Source organism: Myxine glutinosa, chromosome 8, assembly GCF_964187855.1.
Source record: "Myxine glutinosa chromosome 8, kmMyxGlut1.1, whole genome shotgun sequence".
Lineage (NCBI taxonomy): Eukaryota > Metazoa > Chordata > Myxini > Myxiniformes > Myxinidae > Myxine > Myxine glutinosa.
The window spans coordinates 96,303,618-96,330,507 of NC_136268.1; the positions used below are offsets into that span (position 1 = coordinate 96,303,618).

The following is a 26,890-nucleotide window of genomic DNA, read 5'->3' on the forward strand; positions in this document are numbered from 1 at the left end:
CATGCTGGAGTGATTTTAGCTCATCGAATTCGTACCAGAGTGATTTTAGCTCATTTAACTTGTGTCGGTGTGATTTTACCTCATCAATCTCGTTCCGGAGTGATTTTAGCTCATCTATCTCATGTCGGAGTGATTTTACCTCATCTATCTCGTACTGGAGTGATTTTAGCTCATATATCTCGTGCCGGAATGATTTTAGCTCTCATAACTCGGACTGGAGTGTGTTTAGCTAATCTATCTCATGCCAGAGTGATTTTAGCTAATCTATCTCATACCAGAGTGATTTTAGCTCATCTATTTCATGCTGGAGTGATTTTAGCTCATCTAACCCATGCTGGAGTGGGTTGAGCTCTTTTCAGTCGTGCCAGAGTGGGTTGAGCTCATCTAACTTGTGCTGGAGTGAGTTTAGCTCATCTTACTCATGCTGAAGTTTAGTTTAAGTCCATTTCATGCTGGATCAAGCTTAGCTCAAGGCTAGCAAGTGCTGGAATAAGTTTAGCTCACCTCACTCATGCCCCAAAAATTTGATTTCTTCAAACTTCCAACAGGATTGGAACAGCACCGGGCAACGCCAGGTACCCCTGCTAGTACCTTATAAATACTTTCTTCTAATCATTATTAGCCCTCCTTACCTCCATGCTCGACCACCCTTTTATTTCTGACTCCAGATTTACATGTCTGGAATAGACTTACTTTGTAACATTTCCTGGGGTCCACTTTTTTAGGTCACCCTGTATTTTATTATTTAAACTTCTGATATTAGTATAGAATATTTCAACTTTTTGCTTCCTGGAATTATTTTTTGCAGCATGACCTTACCAAAAGCCCTATCAGTAGCAGTTCCTTCTTTTATAGCCTCTCCAGGCTCCATGCTCTTCTAGCCTAAAAAAAACCCCTCAATTCCTTCCTCAATTCAAACTACAAACATTGATGTCCAAAACACTTTCTTTGCCCCAAAAATGATTCCCATTGTTTCCTCAACCCAAAACTATGGTTTTTTCAATCCGCCCAGTAAATCTTTTCTCCATCATTTGCTCCTACATCTATTACAGCCAACGTCTTCCTGTCATAATAGACATGGTGTCCTTAACCTCACTCCAACAGCCCCTAACTCCAGCCCCTTCAAAACAACACACAACTCTATGTCTGCAATCATTCCTTCAGAATGAAGAATCTACCTAGCTCATTTTCCTGCCCAAACCAAACTATCTCCCTGGCCCCATTCGTACTAATCTTCACCCAATCTTTACGACTGCCTGCCATTGTCTCACCCACAACACTGCATTCCCTTGTATCAACCTCATCAAAGCCTACCCTCACATTACTGTCACCATAACATTCTCACCGCTGCCCAGCCCTGTAACATGTTCGCCACTGCGCACACTCACCATACCCTCACCGCTGCCCAGCCCTGTAACATGTTCGCCACTGCTCACACTCACCATACCCTCACCGCTGCCCAGCCCTGTAACATGTTCGCCACTGCGCACACTCACCATACCCTCACCGCTGCCTGCACTCATCGCTACCTCCAGTCACCGCTGCTTAAACTCATCGCTACCTCCAGTCACCGCTGCTTAAACTCACCGCTGCCTACACTCATTGCTGTCTACACTCACCGCTGCCTACACTCACCGCTGCCTACAGTCACCGCTGCTTACACTCACCGCTGCCTACAGTCATCGCATCCTCATCGCTACCTCCAGTCACCGCTGCCTACACTCACCGCTGCCTACACGCACCGCTGCCTACACTCACCGCTGCCTACACTCACCGCTGTCTACACTCACTGCATCCTCACCGCTGCCTACAGTCATCGCTACCTCCAGTCACCACTGCTTACACTCACCACTGCCTACACTCACCGCATCCTCACGGCTGCGTACAGTCAATGCATCCTCACCACTGCCTACACTCACCGCACCCTCACCGCAGCTTGTAATCGCCCATCCTCACCATTGTCTACATTCACCACACCCACTCCATTGCCTGCACTCACCACACCCTCACTACTGCATACACCACCACCTCCTACCTTAGTACTTCACTCATAATAGCTTGTAGTTAAGTCGATATTGTTTATAATATATTCAATATGTTAAAGGCTAACTTAGTGTGGTACGTCACGAAGTTACCGAATGATAATGCTTGCTTTTCCCTGTGCTGTTTCCTCCTTTAGCTCGAAAGTGCCGGCATGCAGTTGGGAATGAATGACTGGCTTAATGGAACAGTGTACGTGGACAGAACAGTTGGGACCAACACAGAGTTTGTTGTGTCCTGGAGAAACCAGAAACCACCAAACATACGCATCACCAACCCAAACGGAACACATTATGGAATACATGACTTTGTTGTTGACGAATCTTTCAAAACCGCTCGTTTGCAACTTCAAGGCCGAAGAGAAGTAAATACATTCATTTATTTTTTCCCCAATTGTGATGTAAGGCTCATTCATGGAGGGGTTTGTACACACACTGTACTACATTGGGCAAGGACATGGGTGGAAAAAGAGAACTTTTCCATGAATTACAATAACCATCTTGTGGTTTGCCATTGCTCTCCCAGGTGAATCAGCATTTGAATCTGCAACAACCAAATTACAATAGAGCGACCAAGCGCCCTAATGCAACCTCGATGAAAACACCAGTTTTTGTTTTTTTTGCATACTAAGTCGAGGCTCGTGTAAGAGCTAACACATAGAACATATAATAACGGGAGCAGGAGACAAGAGGGGGTGGGGGGGGGGGGGGGGAGGAGAGAGAGAGAGAGAGATAGAGAGAGGGGGAATCACAACAACAGTAGGGAATAGGGACATCGTGAGATCTGTGGAAGGGAGAGGGCTGGGGTGGGGTACACGATATAAAGCAAATGGACACTATTGGGATTTTCAGGAAAGAAATCGGAATTTTAAAGAGGTGGATTTGGGGTGGTTTCATGGGGGCAAAAAAATCAAGGTTTTGGATGGGGGAAGATAAGAGATGGTGGTGAACAGCTGTTTTGAAGACCTGGAAGGAGGAGTGGGATTGAAGAGATTGTGGGAGTTTGTTCCAGAGATGGGGAAAAAGAGGAATGAAAGAGTGAAGGTGAGCAGTGAGTCTTGAGTTTGGCAGTTTCACCATAAGATGGTTGCTGGCAGATATTGTGCGTCCTACCGGAATATTTGGGGGACAGAGCACAGACAGAGCAAGGGAAGCTAGGCCAAAGAGTAGTCGGTAGAAGACAGAAAGACCACCAACCTGCCTGCGGTGAGACAGTGAAAAGTCCTCAGAATCAGCTTCATCGTGGAAAATACCGATGACTCCAAAAGCCTTGGTATCTATGGCGTGACGCCGAGCTAGGTGAGAGGCAAGAACATCATCGCAGAGGGGAAAGCAGTATTCCATCAAGCTGTGGATGAAAGCTTTGTATGTGGTGAAGAGCTGAGAAGTCATCATAACTCGGTTACTTCACAGGATGGAGGATGCCCACCAGTCTGCGACTGACTTTGGAGACCAGCTTGGAAATGTGGTTTTTCCAGGAAAGATCATGGCAGATATTGGGACCCAAAAGCTTGAGTGACAGAACTTCTCGAGAAGATTGTTGAGAACGTATAATGAAAGGAGCAGAAGACAAGAAGGGGAGGGAGAGGGAAGCACAACAACAGTAGGGAACAGGGACATCAGGAGATCTGTGGAAGGGAGAGGGCTGGGGTGAGAAATCGGGATTGTAAGGGAGGTGGATTTGGAGTGGTTTCATGAGGGTAGAAAATATCAAAGTTTTGGATGGGGAGATAGTTTTGGTTTTGGAAATAAGAGATGGTGGTGAACAGCTGTTTTAAAGACCTGGAAGGAGGAGTGGGATTGAATAGATTGTGGGAGTTTTGGACAGCGTCGTGACGACCACGTCAAACTACTATCAGGGCGGGTAAACTGGAGAAACCGCTGTTATCTCCATCCATATTATCAGCGCCTTGAGTGTGGGGTGACACCCACCAGCGACAAGTGGCCACCTACCGGCAAGGACCGACCACACAGTTCCCCACCTAAGAGCGTCTGGTTGAGCTACTATCTGGACAGTCTGCCCAAAAGGAGCAGCCACACCCATGTCATAGTAAATGCCCACGTCGAGCTCCGCGTCACTATGATGCGCGAGTCCTATACCGGAACTCTTGTCCCTGGTCGAATTGTCCTTGTTTGTGTTTGCTTGTTTAGCATTTGCATGATATATGTGTGCACTGTGCAACCTCTTCGTCACTCTTCGGTGGAGTTTGTTGCATGACACAAATACTACACGTTGCATCCTGCAACTTTGAAAGGGGAAGGGGAGGTGTGGGATTCCATTCCGGGTTACTTTCTGGGTTAGGGTTATTACCGGACGTGACATCACGTTCTGTGACATATAACCAGAATAACCCTGCTCTTTTATTGTTCTCCATGCTCTCTTCTCCCTGATTTAATTTGTCGTTTTCCCCTTGGTCTTTTATCATGTACTAATGTCCTTATAATTTCTGTGTGTGCCATGTGTGTGCCAACTCAGGGTCCTGGAATCTCAGGTTCAAATCACACATACTGCAATGCTTTCTTATTGTCCACGTATGTCCTTGTAATTCATGTAAAACCAGCTCCAGCATGAACTGTCAAAACTGTAGTAAAGAAGGAAATAGATTTTAATGGCTTTTTTTGTTTGTTTTTTTCTTCATTCTTCCCACTTCGTGTACTCCCTAGGTGGGAGCATGGCACTACGCTGTTCATAACGCCGACACCTCTGAGGATCAAGTGAGCATTACGGTGACCAGTCACAGTTGGGACTCGTCCATCGTGCCCATCACCGTGGTTGCGCACATGGATGGGGAAAAGAACTCTTGGCCGCAACCGATGATTGCATACGCAAGAGTCATGCAGAAATACAGGCCAGTCATTGGTGCAAATGTGCTTGCCAAAATCGAGGATGAACACGGGTCAGTAGTGAGCTTACAACTTTTGGATAATGGAGCAGGTAAGTTTCTTTCAAGAAGTGAACAATATTGTTCTCGCAGTAAATTCGTTAAATGAATGATTTTAAAACATAGCTTTCTTGAGAGACTTGGACATTGATGCAAGAAACACAGGTCATAGCACTTGCAAGGAGTGTTTTCACAGTTGCGTCGATTTTTTGTTTTGGTGTACAGTACACTGAACTACTGGGGTAAAAGAGCTAGTACACCGAGCGGATCAGGACGTAGCAGGAGCAGGTTTTCATCTTTTGGGTTACAACGGTCGGTTTAAAACTTTTCCTGAAATAACAAGCATTCTGAGTATTGCGCTGCAATACATGTCCCCTACCGGCAGTCTCCCGTCCGGAAAACTGTTGGGGAAATTCCCAAAGTTCAAAGTGCCATAACTTTGTCAAAAATGATCGAAACGTCGTGAAGTACGAACTAGATCTGTAACTTATCATGAAGAAACCATGTACCAAGTTTGAAATCATTAGCATTAAGAGTTTAGAAAAAAAGTCTGGAAAACTGTTCTTTGCGGGACGGACTGACTGACAGACGGACAGACGGAGGGATGGAGTGCAAACCTATAGTCCCCTCCGGTGTACACCGGTAGGGGACTAATAAAAGCAAACTAGATTGACACTCGTAGAGCGCAAAGTATCGCATCATGCGTTCATCGTTTACTGAACACGCTACTATTGTGGCCCATATACCTGTATCATCCATGCACCATATTATCTCACATAGTTTCTTGGCATGGGTTATGTACGTCATAAATTTAATTATTCCCTCACATCGGGTCATGCACAGATCAGATACATGAAGATTCAGATTTTTCACATAAAGATTTAAATTCAACCAATTATGGCTGGGATACCACTACACGGATGACGTCGTCGTATCACCCTATATATCCCATGAGGAGTTGATGGCAAGTTTCAAAAAAAAAATGCGCCGAGTGGTTTAAGATAAAATTCTGTCCAATTTTTTCCCTTTAATCCAATATGACTGCCATACAATGTGACCTATGACGTCAGGGTTAGCAATAAAATATTATCCATGGGGAGTCCTTCCTAAGTTAAAAGTTTCGCATCAATCAGACAAGCGGTTGCAGAGCAAACCATTTTTAAAGCCAAAATATATAGACGCAGACATACATACACAGATGCACACACAGACACGCACTCACACACACAGACAAACAGACAGAGGCATTGCATCCCCTTCGGGGCGATACTAATCAGGACACATTGTACAAACAATACAGTCATAATTTCTTATGTTTGATTTAAAAACTTCTACCCTGTTTGAGATTTGAAAATGACACAAGTGACATTCTCTTGCAGGTGCAGACCTTCTGAAGGATGATGGAATTTACACGCGGTACTTTACAAATTTCAGCAAAACCGGACGACACAATTTAAAGGTGTTTGTGAAAGGAGAGGAAGGATCTTCCAAAATTTCATTACGACGTGGTTTTGGAAGTGAATTCATCCCGTCCAAAGAAAAAGGTCCATCCTTGTGAACAACAGAGTTATGAATATCGGTTTGAAACCACGAGCACTTGATATCTGTTTAATACCACCAGCACTTGATATCGGTTTAATACCACGAGCACTTGATATCGGTTTGATACCACGAGCACTTGATATCGGTTTAATACCACGAGCACTTGATATCGGTTTAATACCACGAGCACTTGATATCGGTTTGATACCACGAGCACTTGATATCGGTTTAATACCACGAGCACTTGATATCGGTTTGATACCACGAGCACTTGATATCGGTTTGATACCACGAGCACTTGATATCGGTTTGATACCACGAGCACTTGATATCGGTTTGATACCACGAGCACTTGATATCGGTTTAATACCACGAGCACTTGATATCGGTTTGATACCACGAGCACTTGATATCGGTTTGATACCACGAGCACTTGATATCGGTTTAATACCACGAGCACTTGATATCGCTTTGATACCACGAGCACTTGATATCGCTTTGATACCACGAGCACTTGATATCGCTTTGATACCACGAGCACTTGATATCGGTTTAATACCACGAGCACTTGATATCGGTTTGATACCACGAGCACTTGATATCAGCTTAATACCACGAGCACTTGATATCGCTTTGATACCACGAGCACTTGATATCGCTTTGATACCACGAGCACTTGATATCGGTTTAATACCACGAGCACTTGATATCGGTTTGATACCACGAGCACTTGATATCGCTTTGATACCACGAGCACTTGATATCGGCTTAATACCACGAGCACTTGATATCGCTTTGATACCACGAGCACTTGATATCGCTTTGATACCACGAGCACTTGATATCGGTTTAATACCACGAGCACTTGATATCGCTTTGATACCACGAGCACTTGATATCGCTTTGATACCACGAGCACTTGATATCGGATTGAAACCACGAGCACTTGATATCGGTTTGAAACCACGAGCACTTGATATCGGTTTGAAACCACGAGCACTTGAAATCGGTTTGATACCACGAGCACTTGATATCGGTTTAATACCCCGAGCACTTGATATCGGTTTAATACCCCGAGCACTTGATATCGCTTTGATACCACGAGCACTTGATATCGCTTTGATACCCTGAGCACTTGATATCGGTTTGAAACCATGAGCACTTGATATCGGTTTGATACCACGAGCACTTGATATCGGTTTAATACCACGAGCACTTGATATCGCTTTGATACCACGAGCACTTGATATCGCTTTGATACCACGAGCACTTGATATCGCTTTGATACCACGAGCACTTGATATCGGTTTAATACCACGAGCACTTGATATCGCTTTGATACCACGAGCACTTGATATCGGTTTAATACCACGAGCACTTGATATCGCTTTGATACCACGAGCACTTGATATCGCTTTGATACCACGAGCACTTGATATCGGTTTGATACCACGAGCACTTGATATCGGATTGAAACCACGATCACTTGATATCGGTTTGAAACCACGAGCACTTGATATCGGTTTGAAACCACGAGCACTTGAAATCGGTTTGATACCACGAGCACTTGATATCGCTTTGATACCACGAGCACTTGATATCGCTTTGATACCCTGAGCACTTGATATCGGTTTGAAACCATGAGCACTTGATATCGGTTTGAAACCACGAGCACTTGATATCGGTTTGAAATCACGAGCACTTGATATGGGTTTGAAACCACGAGCACTTGAAATCGGTTTGAAACCACGAGCACTTGAAATCGGTTTAATACCCCGAGCACTTGATATCGCTTTGATACCACGAGCACTTGATATCGCTTTGATACCCTGAGCACTTGATATCGGTTTGAAACCATGAGCACTTGATATCGGTTTGAAACCACGAGCACTTGATATCGGTTTGAAACCACGAGCACTTGAAATCGGTTTAATACCCCGAGCACTTGATATCGCTTTGATACCACGAGCACTTGATATCGCTTTGATACCCTGAGCACTTGATATCGGTTTGAAACCACGAGCACTTGATATCGGTTTGAAACCACGAGCACTTGATATGGGTGTGAAACCACGAGCACTTGAAATCGGTTTGAAACCACGAGCACTTGATATCGCTTTGATACCACGAGCACTTGATATCGGTTTGAAACCACGAGCACTTGATATCGGTTTGAAACCACGAGCACTTGAAATCGGTTTGATACCACGAGCACTTGATATCGGTTTGAAACCACGAGCACTTGATATCGCTTTGATACCACGAGCACTTGATATCGGTTTGAAACCACGAGCACTTGATATCGGTTTGAAACCACGAGCACTTGAAATCGGTTTGATACCACGAGCACTTGATATCGGTTTAATACCCCGAGCACTTGATATCGCTTTGATACCACGAGCACTTGATATCGCTTTGATACCCTGAGCACTTGATATCGGTTTGAAACCATGAGCACTTGATATCGCTTTGATACCACGAGCACTTGATATCGGTTTGATACCACGAGCACTTGATATCGGTTTGAAACCACGAGCACTTGATATCGCTTTGATACCACGAGCACTTAATTTCGGTTTAATACCACGAACACTTGAGGACGGTTTGATACCACGAGCACTTGATATCGCTTTGATACCACGAGCACTTGATATCGGTTTGAAACCATGAGCACTTGATATCGCTTTGATACCACGAGCACTTGATATCGGTTTGATACCACGAGCACTTGATATCGGTTTGAAACCACGAGCACTTGATATCGCTTTGATACCACGAGCACTTAATTTCGGTTTAATACCACGAACACTTGAGGACGGTTTGATACCACGAGCACTTAATATCGGTTTAATACTATGATCACTTGATATCGGTTTGATACCACGAGCACTTGATATCGCTTTGATACCACGAGCACTTGATATCGGTTTGATACCACGAGCACTTGATATCGAATTGAAACCACGAGCACTTGATATCGGTTTAATACTATGATCACTTGATATCGGTTTGATACCACGAGCACTTGATATCGCTTTGATACCACTATTACTTGGATATCAGTTTGATATCAGAAACACATGTGATACCAAGAGCACTTGATATGGGTCCAAGTCGAGTTTTACCCCAGTTGGGTATTTACGCTAGCAGCAGTTCGACTGGTTTGAAGGTTTAAAAGTGCAATGAACATATTCACTGGTGGCCAAAAATATTGGCACCTTTTTCAAATAATGCACCATTTCTTCCAGAAAATTGTTGAAATTAAAAAATATTTTGGTATCCACATATGTATTTATTTGGTTTGCAGTGGAACAAAACAAAAAGCTCGAAAAATTACTAAATCCTAGCTTATTCCATACAGAAATCATAAAATTTCCAGGACAATATTATTGGCACCTTTTGGAAGTTGATAGAATTAATTGGATTTCAAGCAGGTGATTCTCCTTTACTTTGGAATTGAAACCACCTGTGGTGAGTTGCCGGTGCCTGCAATATAAAAATCACTCATTCAACCAGTTTGAATAGAGATAAGGAGTCATACTGCTGTTTTGTGTCACTGTGTGTACCGCAATGAGCATGGAGGAAAGAAAGAAAACCAGAGAATTTTCTGAGGAGGTCAGACACAAGATTCGCGAGCGCATGGTAATTAATTGGCTAATAGCATACCTAAACGTGAAAAGCTGAATGCCTCAACTCTGTGTTTGTCTCTAAATCTTGTGTCCCAAACCCATCCCTCTCTGTACCCACCATACCCAGTCATACCCAGCTGCTCCTGGACTCTGTGTCCTTTCCTCCTGACAAGGTGGAAAAGTTTCTGTCAACCCTTGACTCTGATTCTGCAACTGGACCTGACGGCATCAGCCCATGGGTCCTAAAATCATGTTCTTCCGCTCTTTCACTCCCTCTCTCTGTTCTCTACACCCTCTCTTTTGCTCAAGGTCATCTTCCATCTGCTTGGAAATCTGCCAACATCACCGCTTTGCACAAAAAAGGTGCAAAAACAGATCCCAGCAACTACAGACCAATCAGCCTTCTCCCAATTATCAGCAAAGTCATGGAATCCATCATTGCTTCAGATATGAAATCTTTCCTCTTCTCCAATGGCTTGATCTCTGAACATCAATTTGGTTTCAGACCTGGACACTCCACTCTGGACATGCTGCTTCTGCTTTCTCAACAATGGATGGAGGTCCTCAATGCCAAACAGGAAATTAGAGCAGTCTCCCTTGACATATCACGTGCCTTCGATACGGTCTGGCACCCCGCTCTGCTCACCAAACTCTCCTCTTTTGGTATCCATGGAAATCTCCACGCATGGCTGGCGGACTTCCTCTCTAGTCGTGGGTCAACGTGTGGCCCTGAATGGGTTTCTCTCATCTCCTCTTCCTGTTCAGGCTGGAGTTCCCCAAGGCAGTGTTCTGGGCCCTGTGCTTTTTCTGGTCTTCATCAATGATCTCTCTGACTCTCTTGAAAATCCTCTCTATCTCTTTGCTGACGACTCTACTCTCTAGGTCGCTCCATTCTTCATCCCTCAGATCGGCAGTCTGCAGCCTCCTCACTCTCTGCAGACCTTGACAAAATCACAGACTGGGCAAACAAGTGGAACATGTCTTTCAATCCTGACAAATCTCACACTCTTACGATGTCTCTCCGAAAAGACCGACTGGACAACCCTCCCATCCACTTTCTGAATAATCCTCTCCAAGAAGTTCTGTCACTCAAGCTTTTGGGTCTCACTATCTGCCATGATCTTTCCTGGGAAAACCACATTTCAAATCTGGCCTCCAAAGCCAGTCGCCGCCACAGCCTCCAAAGCCCCCCCCCTCCCCTTCCCACGCCTCCTGCCCCCAAGCCCTCTCCCTCCCACACTTCTCCCTGCTCTCAAATGTTGTGGTTGTATGCTTCCCCTTCTCTCCCCATCTTGTCTTCCGCTCCCTCTTTTTGTATATTTTGTTTGTCTGGTTGATTTGTTTGTGAAATAAATGTTAGCTCTTTCACGAGCCTCGATTCAGTATACAAAAAAAGAAAAAAAGAAAAAAAAAGCCAGTCGCCGACTGGGCATCCTCCGTCGTGCGAAGTCCTTCCTTGGCACACCTGAGCTCCTCACTACATACAAGGCTTTCATCTGCAGCTCAATGGAATACTGCTCTCCCCTCTGGGCTGGTGCTCCTGTCTCACACCTAGCTCGCCTTCACGCTGTTGAAACCAAAGCATTCAGAATCATTGGAATCTCCCGCGATGAAGCTAACTCCAAGGGCCTCTCACTCACTCACCACAGGCAGGTTGGTGGTCTTTCCGTCTTCTACCGACTCCTCTCTGGCCTTGCCCCCCCAGCTCTCTCTGGGCTCTGTCCCACAAATATTCCTACAGGTCGCACAAGATCTGCCTGCAACCCTCTTATGGTTAAACTGCCAAAATCAAGACTCTCTGCTCACCTTCACTCCTTCATTCCTCTTTTCTCCCGCCTCTGGAACAAACTCCCTCACTCTCTTCAATCCCACTCCACCCTCCAAGTCTTTAAAACAGCTGTTCACCACCATCTCTTATCTTCCCCCATCCAAAACCTTGATCTTTTCTACCCCCGCTAATTTCACCCCAAATCCACTTTTTTGAAATACCAACCTCTGTCCAGGAAGTCCTTGGTGTCCTTGTGTTTTATACTTCTCCCTCCCCCCCCCCACCCCCTTTCCATGCCTCCTCCCCCTGGGCCCTCTCCCTTCCACACATCTCCCTGCTCTCGGATGTTGTGTTTGTGTGCTTCCCCTTCTCTCCCCATCTTGTCTGCCGCTCCCTCTTTTTGGGTATTTTGTTTGTCTGGTTGATTTGTTTGTGAAGTAAATGTTAGCTCTTTCACGAGCCTCGATTCAGTATACACAAAAAAAAAAAAAAAAAAAAAAAACTACCACCGTTTCATCTGAATCTGGAACTTTTTGAAAACCAATTAATTGAATTAATCTAAAAATTAATTGAATAATCAGTAAATAAAAAATACCCTTTATGACCAAATCACTTGGTCACTGTCTTATCCAAATATCAGCATCCAAGTTCAAAAGTTGCATGAAATATTGCTGACGAGAAAGAAAATAAATAATTGATTGCTTAATTGGGTATTTAAAATAAATAAAAATTGTGTAATAATTAATTTCTTAATCAATTTGGTAATCGCATAGCATACCTAAATCACCACTGTTTAATCCAAATCTGTAACTTTTTCAAAAACAATTAATTAAATAATTAATCTTAAAATTAAATAATTAATCGATTAATTCATTGATGAATAAATCAAAAATACACTTCATAACCTAATCACTTGGTCACTGTAGTATCCAAATATCAGCCTCCAAGCTCAAAAAGGTGCATGAAATATTGCTGATGAGAAAGAAAATAAATAAGTACTTAATAAATCGATAATAAAATAATAAAAGGTAGTAGTTGTCCATCCGTCCATCTGCCTGTCTGTCTGTCTCCTCCATAACTCAAAAACCATGAAATCTAGCGGCCCCAACATTTGCATGCATACACGTCGACCTTCAACAGAATGCAATGATGAAAACTGTGTGTTTGGGTGTGTTATAACATCTGGGTTCTTAACTCGCTGGGTTCTTAAGCCGCCATTTTGTTTCAGCCTATTCAAACGTGCCTTGCCTTGGAATCACCATCGATTATCATTGCATAATTGAAGCATATCATCAAAATCTGGATTCGAATATGAGGATTAGATGCTGCAGACTAAATATATGTCCAAATCTGGAGTGAAATCTGACAAAATTTACTATATCAAGCGATTTTTATGACTAAGTGTATATAATATAACTAAGTTTTTTTTATTTAACTTAATAATAATTCTTAACTTAATTCATACTTCCATGGGATAGGGTGTCAATCCACTGTATCTGCGATCTGTTTTTTAAATTACTCGGCCATTTCAACCAGAAGCAATCAGCTTGCTATCGCTTGCCAAGCCAGCCGTTCCTTATGACCCATTTTGTTGGAGTGGTTGCTGGAGTGCTGAAGCCGCTTGGCCAGGGCTCTACAAAAGAAGTCAGAAATATCTGTGTACTTAATTAATTAGTCATAAGGACTTGGAAGTTTGGGTGCGTTATAACACCCTTATTGAATATGATTAACCACCACTTGATGAACGCTATTCAGGCTGCTTTTGCAAGCCATGGCGTTACAGTAGACAGAACTCCCTTTTTGTTTTTACATACCCATTTTTTCATTGACATATTTTTGTGCGATATACTAACCATCCCCTCCCTGCCCCCTTCCCATTCACTCTCTCTTCTCCCACACCCCTTCCCTACCCACCCTCCTCTCCTTCCCTCACCCATCTCTCCTTCCCCTCCTCTCCTCCCCCCTCTCAGCTCTCTTCATATTCCCATCAGGAAGCAACTCATTGTTACTCGGCAATGCTGGGTACTTTTGTTAGTCGATAATAATTAAGTAGCTAATCAATTACTTAACTACCCTTAAATTGACTGCTCTTAAATTCAATTATTTGACTGCTCCTGCTCATTTTGTCACCCTTGAGGCAGTGAAGTCGAAGACCCTCCATTTCTTTGGAATCTAGTGACAGGATGAGTGTCTGTGAGAATAAAAACTACACCAGTGAAATAAAAACAGCGACCTTTTAACCATTCAACCACAAATATACTCATTCTGCCCGGTTGCTCGTCCATCCCCCGTGCAGCAGATGGGATTTTTGGAATCGTATGTGTGTGTGCGCGTGTATGTGTGTGTGTGTGTGTGTGTGTGTGTGTGTGTGTGTGTGTGTGTGTGTGTGTGTGCGCGTACGAGCGTGTATTTGTGTGTCCAGGCCATAACTTTTTTTACCATTTGAGTTTTTGTTATCAGATTTTCAACAAGCCCTTACTGTAAGAATATGGAGAGCACTAATTGATAATTGGGTCAAAATGTCAAAGGGAAAAGTAACAGTGAGTACAAATAGGCGTGGTCAGCCCGTCCACAGCACGTCAAGCATGAGACGGCCGTTTTTTAATCGCTTCTGTGTTTTTTATTTATTTACCATTGAGCTTCAGTGCATCTGTCCAGGCCATAACATCTTTACCATTTCAGCTTTTAGCATTAAATCTTCAGCAAACCTTCATTATGAGAATATGGAGAAGACAAGTTAATTGTCTTTAGAAGATTATGAGAAGAGAAGACAAATTTTCCATTTTTTTTTTTCAACTGTTGTTTTCTTCAAGTTTCGTTCGACTACAAAGCGGACACTTTGTATTTTGAGATGCTTTCTAGTTATATCTTCATTAAGGAGCATTGGTCCATTGTGGAGTCATGGGTTAATGATGCCCAAATATGGGGCAATGGCACCCCTTAAGAGTCAAACCCACAAGCAGGAACACTAAATGAGGAACAGGAAGGATATGCCATTTATAAAGTGAAACACTGATGAAGTTTCAAAAGTCAGAATCACAAAATCTTATAATTATCAATTTTCTCAAGTGGCATCTTATTAAAAGAACTGTACAATTAAGTCAACAATACGATGACAGCGAGTATTATGAAATTGTTCTTTTGTGAGTACCTCCATGTCTGATTCTTATTGATCGGAACTTCCCACCAAAATGAATGACGTTGTTCTGTTGTGTGTAGATGGTGTACGGAGAAATATTTCTTCAGCACCGGTATTCACTTCAACGGGAGACTTCAGCCGGACTCAATCTGGGGAAAGCTTTATAATTTCCATACCTCCAGGTGCTCCCACTGATATTTTCCCACCAAACAGGATCATTGATCTCAATGCCAGTGAGCAAAAGATTGGTTTAGTAGAGCTCACCTGGACTGCACCTGGTGACAATGCAGACTCTGGACAAGGTTAGTCAAATTTGTGGATGTTTTTCCATTGCTGTCTTTATGACATTTACTTCATGTTGTTATAGTAACTATGACTTGTTTTTTTAATATAAACATGTGCAGAAGAGCATTTGTGAATCATCAAACCAACATGCAGTTTGCTCATCATTCAGATCATTTGTTAGAGGGATCACGTCGGCCAAGATGCTCCAAGCGGGATTGAGGGCCTATTTGCTCCTATACAAAAAATCAATTTTGAGCAGCCAATCCGGCGGCATGCTGGGCACCTTACCTAGCTGATTGCCCGTCATTATCATCAAAGATGCAATGTCCTCATCAAAGATGCAACACGAGCGGTGGTTCTAACCGGCGAAGTGGTGAATTTGACAATGAGCATTACATGCTCGAGACCCGAATATCCTCTAAAGGATTTAAAGCCAAGTCAGCTATTCTCAACCAGCGATTGGTAATACATTGGTGATAGTCTGTAAGGATCAATAATGGTCCGAATGACTCAGAGACCCAGTGAGTTTATAATGTGTATTGAGAATGGGGAGGTGGTAGAACAGGAATGCAGTGGTTATAACATAAAATAAACAGGTATATAACAAATACAATATGCGCCCCTGGGTTTCATACAAACGGGAATATTATGTATCCTAACTTAAGGCCTCAAGCATGCCACATTAGGAGACCAGAGAGAGATGCGACAAGGAGCACTAAATGCGGCCCGTTCATGCACCGCAAATCGATTGGTGTGTGTGGCTGGAAGAGCGAGAGACAGGTATGGTCATGCATGGCCCATGGTCCTGTAGGTCAGGGAGGGGACTTTGCACGATGCTGGCGCGCAGACCGAGTAGGAGAGGAGTGGATAGCACGATGATGGGTGATGGAACCCAAACATTGATTGCTCCCTACCCCTGTCCAATCAGCCATCGGCTCTCTCCGCTTCTCTAAACTGAACTCCAGACTTGACTAAATGCAGTAACAATGCAGTAACAAATCAATGGCTAAGTTAGTATACCTGCAGGAGTTAGTTAGTCGCATGCACAGGCAAAAATCAGAAGTCGACTCCCTATCCTTGCCTGGGAAGGGGGTGTGCCTATGACCTGGAAGCACATTTGCAAAATTTGGTGATCAGCGAAGCCGTTTTTGATGATTTAAGGTTCAGACTTACACACACATACATACATTTTAGGTGAAGTCACCCAGTGAAGATCGGGTTATTTAGACTTTCGTAAAACATCAAGAAGATAGCTGCAGCAAAAAACTTTAACTTGGGATTGCAACACGCCAATGATGGGCCAAAGTGCTTCCTAATTTCCTTGTAAAATGTCTACAAGAACTTGTGAATACTACTTACACTGTATAGTCCTCTGAGACAGTGGCTCCTTTGTATATTACTTTCTATTCTGCAATCGATATGTAAATATTTAAATGCAAGTGGTTAGGTTTCCGACAGAGAATCACCTTCAAACACCGAAGCACAGAGGACCAAACCAAGCTCTTCACTCCCCACCGAAGGGGACACCAGACAAACAACGGTCGATTGATCAAAATGCAGATAATTCATGATTTAACTTCAATTTGATTAAGAACTAGAAGAGCCTACCTGTTGCTTTGCGAACGGACCAATTCGTCGTCACATCCCTTCCTGCTAGAAAGGGGAGAGGCAGGGAGGGGGGCGGGGGGGTTGAGGGGAAGGAGGTGAGGAGAGGGGGGAGGGGAAAAAGGGAGGGAGGGAGTGGAGAGGATGGGAGGTCGAGGGGAGATATATATACTGCATATATATATTTTGGGGGGCTTTCACATGCCCCTCCGTTTGGGAGAGTGGGGGGAGGGTGGAGGGGATGGGCGAGAAGGGAATGAGGACAAATTTACCTGTGCAAACAGTGCTTTAACCTCAGCATTACCCAGGTAAAAAAGGAAATTGTAGTACCCTCTGCCACCACCACCAGAAGGCGCTACACGGTACACATTTACATATGGAAGTTACACCCAACTCCCGTTTTGAGGTCATGGCCACATAGCCTGTGTTACCACCCACCCCTCTCCCTCCCCCCTCCCGCCCTGCACACACATTATTGTTATACTAGCGGGGTCACCCGTGGGAATCCCACGGGCATGGATGTGTGTGACATTTCGACATATTGAGTTAGATGCTGCACATTCATTTTTACAAAATGGTTACTGGCAAGTCATCAGATCCAGAAATGGTGTGATGAACACAATTTATTTATTTCACATAATATGTGACCCCTCACTCCTCTCCACCTGACACTCTCCTGTCTCCACCTGACACTCTCCTCTCTCCACCTAGCACTCCTCTCCTCTCCAATCCCTCACATTCCTCTCCTTTCCAATCCCTCACCTCTCCAATCCCTCACACACCTCTCCTCTCCAATCCCTCACACGCCTCTCCAATCGCGCCTCACACTCCTCTCCAATCGCGCCTCACACTCCTCTCCAATCGCGCCTCACACTCCTCTCCAATCGCGCCTCACACTCCCCTCCAATCACTCCACTCCAATCGCGCCTCACACTCCTCTCCAATCGCGCTCACACTCCTCTCCAATCACGCCTCACACTCCTCTCCAATCACGCCTCACACTCCTCTCCAATCGCGCCTCACACTCCTCTCTAATCGTGCCTCACACACCTCTCCAATCGCGCCTCACACTCCTCTCCAATCGTGCCTCACACTCCTCTCCAATCACGCCTCACACTCCTCTCCAATCACGCCTCACACCCCTCTCCAATCGCGCCTCACACTCCTCTCTAATCGTGCCTCACACACCTCTCCAATCGCGCCTCACACTCCTCTCCAATCGTGCCTCACACTCCTCTCCAATCGCGCCTCACACTCCCCTCCAATCACTCCTCACTCTCCTCTCCAATCGCTCCTCACTCGCCTCTCCAATCGCTCCTCACTCGCCTCTCCAATCGGCTTTCCCCGTCTCGTTTCTCTCGTTTTTCTCCCGTCTCATTCTTTTTCTTGCTCCAAATCGGCCCGTCTCGCCCGTCGGCCCGTCGGAATCGGAAATCGGGCCGTCTTGCTTTCGTGCTTGCGCGTAAATAAATTGTGTTCATTACACCATTTCTGGATCTGATGACTTGCCAGTAACCATTTTGTAAAAATGAATGTGCAGCATCGAACTCAATATGTCGAAATGTCACACACATCCATGCCCGTGGGATTCCCACGGGTGACCCCGCAAGTTTGCATTGACGTTCGTCGATGGACTCGTTCGCCCGTCTCATTCGTTTTCTTGCTACATCCTGTTCAAGTCTGCGTTCTTCATCGATCGTCTCATTCATTTTGGAAATAGAAGTTTCCACGCAGCGCATGAATTGTCGCGATCCTCAAGAGGAAGTGTCTCGTAATCATCAAATGATAAATGGCAACTAAATTATATTGTGGAAAATTAAAGATTTCAAATAAACCTATTTAAAGTGTATGCGCACATCACTAATAAAAAAAACGAAGAAATATCTCTCGGTAATTTCCTGAAACATATTTTACTTCCGGCTAATAATGTTGAATGAAATAAAAACGAAGAAATATATGTCGGCATCATTGTTGACGTTTTTGTGACGACTGTCATCAAACGAAAAAGTAATATATCTTAACGGAAAAGCAAAAGCGAATTTTTAATATATATCGACACGTTGCCATCGGTGTCATGTTGGGTGGTGTATGATACACCATGACGCGATTTTTAAAAATATATCTCTGCATTTTCCCGCGTGTGTGGAATGTTCTCAATTATTGCTGACACCGAGTCTAAAACCATCGATAAAAATGAAATCATATGGTGAGTTAGATTGGAGATAAAGGCGTGAGAGAGACTCAATGGCCTTGAAGTTACAGGCGTTTGAGAATTCATTTCGTTCTATAAAGGGCAACTTTCATCGGATTTTCTTCCCGTTTTTTTTCAACCGGGTCTAAAACTATGTTAGCGACTATGAAAAATGAAATGATATATCGAATTTGATTTGAAATAAAACTGGGAGAGAGAGCAAGACACCACGGGCCTACAAAACAGGCCTCAAAGCTATGCGAGTTAATAAAATGGTGGATATTTGTTTATAATTATATGAAGCCACTCCCAGAATGGGTGGAGCTATGGGTGGAGCTACTCTGCAAACCGAGTAAGCCACACCCCGGACAGACACCCAACAGACAGACAGACAGACAGACAGAATCATCTACGGCTATTATAATATAGATAACTAATATAAAAAAACGAAGAAATATCTCTCGGTAATTTCCTGAAACATATTTTACTTCCGGCTAATAATGTTGAATGAAATAAAAACGACGAAATATATGTCGGCATCATTGTTGACGTTTTTGTGACGACTGTCATCAAACGAAAAAGTAATATATCTTAACGGAAAAGCAAAAGCGAATTTTTAATATATATCGACACGTTGCCATCGGTGTCATGTTGGGCGGTGTATGATACACCATGACGCGATTTTTAAAAATATATCTCTGCATTTTCCCGCGTGTGTGGAATGTTCTCAATTATTGCTGACACCGAGTCTAAAACCATCGATAAAAATGAAATCATATGGTGAGTTAGATTGGAAATAAAGGCGTGAGAGAGACTCAATGGCCTTGAAGTTACAGGCGTTTGAGAATTCATTTCGTTCTATAAAGGGCAACTTTCATCGGATTTTCTTCCCGTTTTTTTTCAACCGAGTCTAAAACTATGTTAGCGACTGTGAAAAATGAAATGATATATCGAATTTGATTTGAAATAAAACTGGGAGAGAGAGCAAGACACCACGGGCCTACAAAACAGGCCTCAAAGCTATGCGAGTTAATAAAATGGTGGATATTTGTTTATAATTATATGAAACCACTCCCAGAATGGGTGGAGCTATGGGTGGAGCTACTCTGCAAACCGAGTAAGCCACACCCCAGACAGACACCCAACAGACAGACAGACAGACAGACAGAATCATCTACGGCTATTATAATATAGATATAAATACATATATTGCTAAATAAATAAATACATATATTGTTAAATATATAAATACACTAGCTGAATGCACCCGGCGTTGCCCGGGTTCTTTTTGAATGAATTTACTACTATAATTCAGCTTTTACTCGCGGCCGTAGAAGATTGACTACTATAATTCAGCTCAGATTTTAATTGCGAAATGGGCCCAGCCCAGCCGAGGCAGCCTCTGCCGGCCTCGCCACCTAGCCTATAACCTTCCCGGGGCCCGTCACGACATTTTTAGTTCTTTTTGAATGAATTTACTACGATAATTCAGCTTTTACTCGCGGCCGTAGAACATTGACTACGATCATTCAGCTCAGCTTTTAATTGCGTAATGGGCCCAGCCCGGCCAAGGCGGCCTCGACCGGCCTCGCCACCTAGCCTATAAACTTCCCGGGGCCTGTCCCAACATTTTTGGTTTAAAAAAAAAAGAATTTACTGCTATAATTCAGCTTTTACTCGCGGCCGTAGAACATTGACTACTATAATTCAGCTCGGCTTTTAATTGCGAAATGGGCCCAGCCCGGCCGAAGTGGCCCTGCCTGGCCTCACCACCTAGCCTATAACCTTCCCAGGGTCCGTCCCGACATTTTTAGTTCTTTTTGAATGAATTTACTACTATAATTCAGCTTTTACTAGCGGCCGTAGAAGATTGACTACTATAATTCAGCTCAGCTTTTAATTGCGAAATGGGCCCAGCCCGGCCGAAGTGGCCCCGACCGGCCTCGCCACCTAGCCTATAACCTTCCGGGGCCCGTCCCGACATTTTAAGTTATTTTTGAATGAATTTACTACGATAATTCAGCTTTTACTCACGGCCATAGAAGATTGACTACTATAATTCAGCTCGGCTTTTAATTGTGAAATGGGCCCAGCCCGGCCGAAGCGGCCTTGCCCGGCCTCGCCACCTAGCCGAAAACCTTCCCGGGGCCCGTACCGACATTTTTTGTTTCAGAGGTTTCCTCCTATCTTTCACCGTTCAGGAGATTAGCGCGTGCAGACAAACAAACAAACAAAAACTTTCTTTTATATATAATAATATAGATATATAGATAAAATAGATAGAATATAGAAGAAGACAGAAGAAGATATTGTTAAAAATATATATTAAAAATATATATGTTGACCTTACACGTGTGTGCCTTTCCCTGTTCTCCCTGTCCCTCTTTGCTTCTTTTGATTATAATAAACGTGTTTCCCACCACTGGCATGTCGGCTTGATACGCGGTTTGGAATTGACAATTATAACGACAGCGCGAGTCGAACTCGCAGCCGTTGGAAATTTGGTGCAAATGTTGCAAGGAGCGTTACATTTGCGGTACGTTTCCCCGCGGTTCACGCTTGGCCCCAATCCTTTTAAACAGGATAATTACCAAAGGCGATAAATCTAGTTAGAGTTTCTGTATGTTGGAAACCAAAGGAAAGATGTGTTCGGTTTTCACGATGGACAAGTGGGTCTCTCAGCACCATCCGTTGCTAAATTAGTGATCGCCCAGAAGGAGGATTTGACCTCATGTCCACCCCACAGTCAACCGTTACAATACATACGTGATGTACATACATACGTTAAATTTTAGTATGATCGCCTTCCTGAGGCTTTGATAACATTGAGGTTTAAAAAAAAATTAATTTGATTTTGTTTACTTTGTTTCTCTAATGTAAAAGTGTAATTTCTGATGGGCTCGTAAAAGTGTGTTGTAAATTATTTTTATACATTACTTCCGCTATCGAAGGTGGATGGAGGTTATGTTTTCACCCCTGTCTGTCTGTCCGTTTATCTCAAAAAAGTTGTGGACAGATTTGGACAAAACTTGGTGGACAGGTTGGGTGTGTGACAAGGACGAATTGATTAAAGTTTGGTGGAGATCCGTATCTGGATCCAGATCAGAGAATTTTTTCATTTTTAAATTGTTCCTTCACCATTGAGAGATGAAGCCAAAATGATACACTACATGGACAAAAGTATGCGGACACCCCTTCTAATTAGTGGATTCGGCTGTTTCAGCCACACCCATTGCTGACAGGTATATATAATCAAGCACACAGCCATGAAATCTCCATGGACAAACATTGGCAGTAGAATGGGCCGTAGGCCTACTGAAGAACTCAGTGACTTTCAACGTGGCACCGTCATAGGATGCCACCTTTCCAACAAGTCAGTTCGTCAAATTTCTGCCCTGCTAGAGCTGCTCTGGTCAACTGTAAGTGCTGTTACTGTGAAGTGCAAATGTCTAGGAGCAACAACAGCTCAGCCGTGAAGTGGTAGGCCACACAAGCTAACGGAACAGGACCGCCAGGTGCTGAAGAGTGAAGCATGTAAAAATCGTCTGTCATTGGTTGCAACACTCACTACCGAGTTCCAAACTGCCTCTGGAAGCAACATCAGCACAACAACTGTTCGTCAGGAGCTTCATGAAATGGGTTTCCATGGCCGAGCAGCCACACACAAGCCTAATATCACCATGCACAATGACAAGAGTCGGCTGGAGTGGTATAAAACTCGCCGCCATTGGACTCTGGAGCAGTGGAAATGCGTTCTCTGGAGTGATGAATCACGCTTCACCATCTGGCAGTCCGACGGACAAATCTGGGTTTGGCGGATGCCAGGAGAATGCTACCTGCCCGAATGCTTAGTGCCAACTATAAAGTTTGATGGAGGAGGAATAATGGTCTGCGGCTGTTTTTCTTGGTTCGGGCTAGGCCCATTAGTTCCATTGAAGGGAAATCTTAATGCCACAGCATACAATGACATTCAAGACGATTGTGTGCTTCCAAATTTGTGGCAACAGTTTGGGGAAGGCCCTTTCCTGTTTCAGCATGACAATGCCCCTGTGCACAAAGCGAGGTCCGTACAGAAATGGTTTGTCAAGATCGGTGTGGAAGAACTTGACTGGCCTGCACATAGCCCTGACCTCAACCCCATCGAATACCTTTGAGATGAAATGGAACGCCAACTGGGAGCCAGGCCGAATCGCCCAACATCAGTGCCCGATCTCACTCATGCTCTTGGGGCTGAATGGAAGCAAATCCCCTCAGCAATGTTCTGACATGTAGTTGAAAGCCTTTCCAGAAGAGTGGAGGCTGTTATTGCAGCAAAGGGGGGGGGGGGGGGGGGACCAACTCCATATTAATGGCTATGTTTTGGAATGTTCGGGTGTCCACATACTTTTGACCATGTAGTGTATATAGCGTAATTTTGTTTTTTTAAGTTGTGGATGCATTCTGACAAACATTGGTGAATGAGTTGGTTAGGCGATGATCATATATACAATAAAATCTCTTCCTTCCTCTCCAAACAGCATCACGTTACCGCCTGAAGGTGTCCACAACTATGCCAGAACTACTGGATGCTTCTGCAAAAAGCATAATCACCGAAGAGGACATGGAAGGAAATCTGGACTCTCCGTCACCAGCCGGCCACTTTGAACGGATTCTACTGAACATTTCAAAGGACGAAAGTCTACCAGAGGTCATGTACTTTGCCATGTGGGCTTACGACGAGACCAACCTCGAATCTGAAATGTCCAACATGGCACGTGTGTACCCAGCATCGATTTCCAAAGCAGAAGTGAACTTTGCTGCTCGTGATGAAGGCACAGTGATCGTCCCGAAATTAGAAAAAGACAAAATACCGTTAAAAATCATTGTCAGCATTGCGTTTGGATGTTTCATTTTGGCCTGCATCTTGGTAGGCCTCACACTCGCATGTGTGTTCTGTAAAAGAAAGTCATCTACTGTGGTATAGGTAAAAAAAAAAAAAACTTTCAGGATGTACAAGTGACGGGAAGTTGCCTTGACCGATTAACCCTAGTCATACAAACGACAACATATCAGTAAAAGATTTTTAGGAAATTATTTATGGAATTTTTGTCTTTTAAAGGACGAGTGGAACATTTATGTACACCTGAACCTATTACAATTACGAGGTCTTCACACGTATAAGAATAATAATTGGGAAATATTTTTTACTTAACTTGGTCCTTCTTCATATGAAGATTAACCTTTCACGAAGCTTTGTCCAAATGTGACAGGATAAGTTTGATTCCTCTCACTTAGTGTGTGAATTATCTCACTCCTAAATTGACTATTTTGTTGAAGTATTTTGATTTGCATGCACTTAATTTCCCCTAAATCGTGTTTATCAAACGTAGAAGCTTTCCTTTTGTATACTGTACAGACATTTTCAGTTCTAGTGTAAAAAATGTTTTTGGCTGAAAACACTTGTGAGGCTCCATGAGTGAATGAATGCAGGTTAGCTGGATAAAAACCAACGCCTAAGGGTTCAGTGAGAAAAATAAATAGTGCAATCGAATGGGCGCACCCAAGAGACGAACCTTTTTCTGCATTCCAAAAACATATCTTCGGACACACCACCATTCTACAAACCCCATCAATGCACAGATATCCACAAACACGCGCACACACACACACACACACACACACACACACACACACACACACACACACACACACACACACACACACACACACACACACACACACACACACACCTTTTGATAGTGTCCCACATTCATGGATGATAAAATGCATGAAAGTGTACAATATCAACCCCCAAATAATCAAACTGATTGAGAAAGCAATGGAGCTCTGGAATACCACATTTATATTACAGCACGTGGAAGGAAAGATTGAAATACTACGGGTGAAGATATAATGCAATATTTTCCAGGGAGACAGCCTTTCACCACTGCTGTTTTACCTGGTCTGGACCCATTAAGCAACCCCAGTAATGAGCAAGGTCATAGATACACGCTAACATCCAATAGAAAGACACCCAAAGAAGCATGAATGGTGAAAGCCTAAAGCTCTTCACACCGAATGACGATTTTATTTTTTATTATTTTTTTTTTTTTGTATACTGAATCGAGGCTCGTGGAAGAGCTAACATTTATTTCACAAACAAATCAACCAGACAAACAAAATATACAAAAAGAGGGAGCGGAAGACAAGATGGGGAGAGAAGGGGAAGCACACAACCACAACATTTGAGAGCAGGGAGAAGTGTGGGAGGGAGAGGGCTTGGGGGGAGGAGGCGTGGGAAGGGGGAGGGGGGGGGAGAGGTATAAAACTCAAGGGGACCGACCGACGATGAATTAGCAGAACAACTCAAATGAGCGAAGCGGTACTCTGACGACATTCAAATGGAATTTTACCTGGACATATGTGTCAAGTGCACATTTGTACAAGGTAAACCAACAAAAATAGACAACATAAAAATCGGCTTAAATACAACAATAAAGCAGCTAGAAAACGAAGCATCGTACAAAAACCTCGGAGTAGAATAGGGCCTACAAATATGCCACAAACAAATGTGCAAAACAATTACCAAACAATACCGATGTAGAACAAGGTTGATCCTGAAAAAAAGAAACAAAATCAAAGCCATAAACCAACTTACTCTACCAATGTTCCAATACAGCTGCGGAATAATAAACTGGCCACATTCTGAAATCAACAAATTATATGTAAAAACCAGGACAAAATAATGTACCTACTGAGACAAGAATTAGGTGGCGGCCTCATGGAACTCAACCAAGTGCACAGAATGACAACTGTATGATTAGCTGAGTAAGTGAAAGCTTTATCAATCTACCGAGTCCAATATTTATGCAACCACGAAGACAGCAAGCCAGAAAAGGCATCTCTAACTCATCTTGCAAAATAATTTCAAAGATAGGTGCGAATAGAAGATGTCTCAATATCACTGAAACAGCAACAAATACAGCCCCAACGATTGTGAAAAAGACATTGAAGGGAAAATAAAAACAAAATATCAACAGATATATACTGACAACTGTGAAAATAATCCCCCGTTCTCCTCCACAAGGGAGTTTACCACTTTGGGCGAAATCCGTGTTGAGGTGTATATCCGTGTTAAGATAGTTAATCTTGGCATTTTTTCCAAGGCTGCTTCTAATAACAAAAGTAATAACACTAAAAGGATAATATTAATGTTATTACAAAACAATATTTACACAAATAATATCCTCTTTCCCCAAAGGGTTATTTTTCCTCCTTGGACAAACACCATATTGACATGTATAAATAGCTTATCGTGGTGGTTTGAGGGGCAAGTCTACCAAAATAAAAAAAATTGTGCACCACAAGCACATATGACTACCTTTTTAAGCAGTCGCTACTGCTGTTTTTTGTTTTTTTTTGGATACAAAGTCGAGGCTCGTGTAAGAGCTAACACATTCAACACAAAAACATGCACAGACACATAAAACATACAATGAAGGGAGCGGGAGACAAGAGGGGGAGAGAGAGGGAAACACACAAGCACAGCAACAGTAGAGAAGAGGGACGTCGGTAGATCTGTGGAAGGGCTGGGGGAGCAGGGAGGGTACACGGTATAAAGCAAATGAACACGACTAGGAATTTTAGGAAAGAAGTTGGGGATTGAAAGAGATGGATTTGGGGTGTTTTAACGGGGGTAGAAAATATCAAGGTTTTGGATGGCGGAAGACAAGAGATGGTGGTGAACAGCTGTTTTAAAGACCTGGAGGGAGTGGATTGAACAGAGTGTGGGAGTTTGTTCCAGATGCAGGAGAAAAGAGGAATGAAAGAG

At 43.5% G+C, this 26,890-nt stretch overlaps 1 protein-coding gene across 2 annotated transcripts in view; it reads left to right on the forward strand.

Moving 5' to 3' along the window:
• LOC137432735 (calcium-activated chloride channel regulator 3A-1) overlaps window positions 1-26,439 on the forward strand; it is a 115,670-nt gene extending 89,231 nt beyond the window's left edge. For both annotated transcript variants that reach the window (XM_068124880.2, XM_068124881.2), the window contains 5 exons: window positions 2,180-2,404; window positions 4,704-4,974; window positions 6,301-6,465; window positions 15,080-15,301; window positions 23,598-26,439. In XM_068124880.2, the coding sequence (XP_067980981.2) occupies window positions 2,180-2,404; window positions 4,704-4,974; window positions 6,301-6,465; window positions 15,080-15,301; window positions 23,598-24,043 (1,329 nt within the window). In that variant the 3' untranslated portion in view covers window positions 24,044-26,439. The remainder of the gene's footprint in view (window positions 1-2,179; window positions 2,405-4,703; window positions 4,975-6,300; window positions 6,466-15,079; window positions 15,302-23,597) is intronic.
• The last annotated feature ends 451 nt before the right edge of the window (window positions 26,440-26,890 follow it).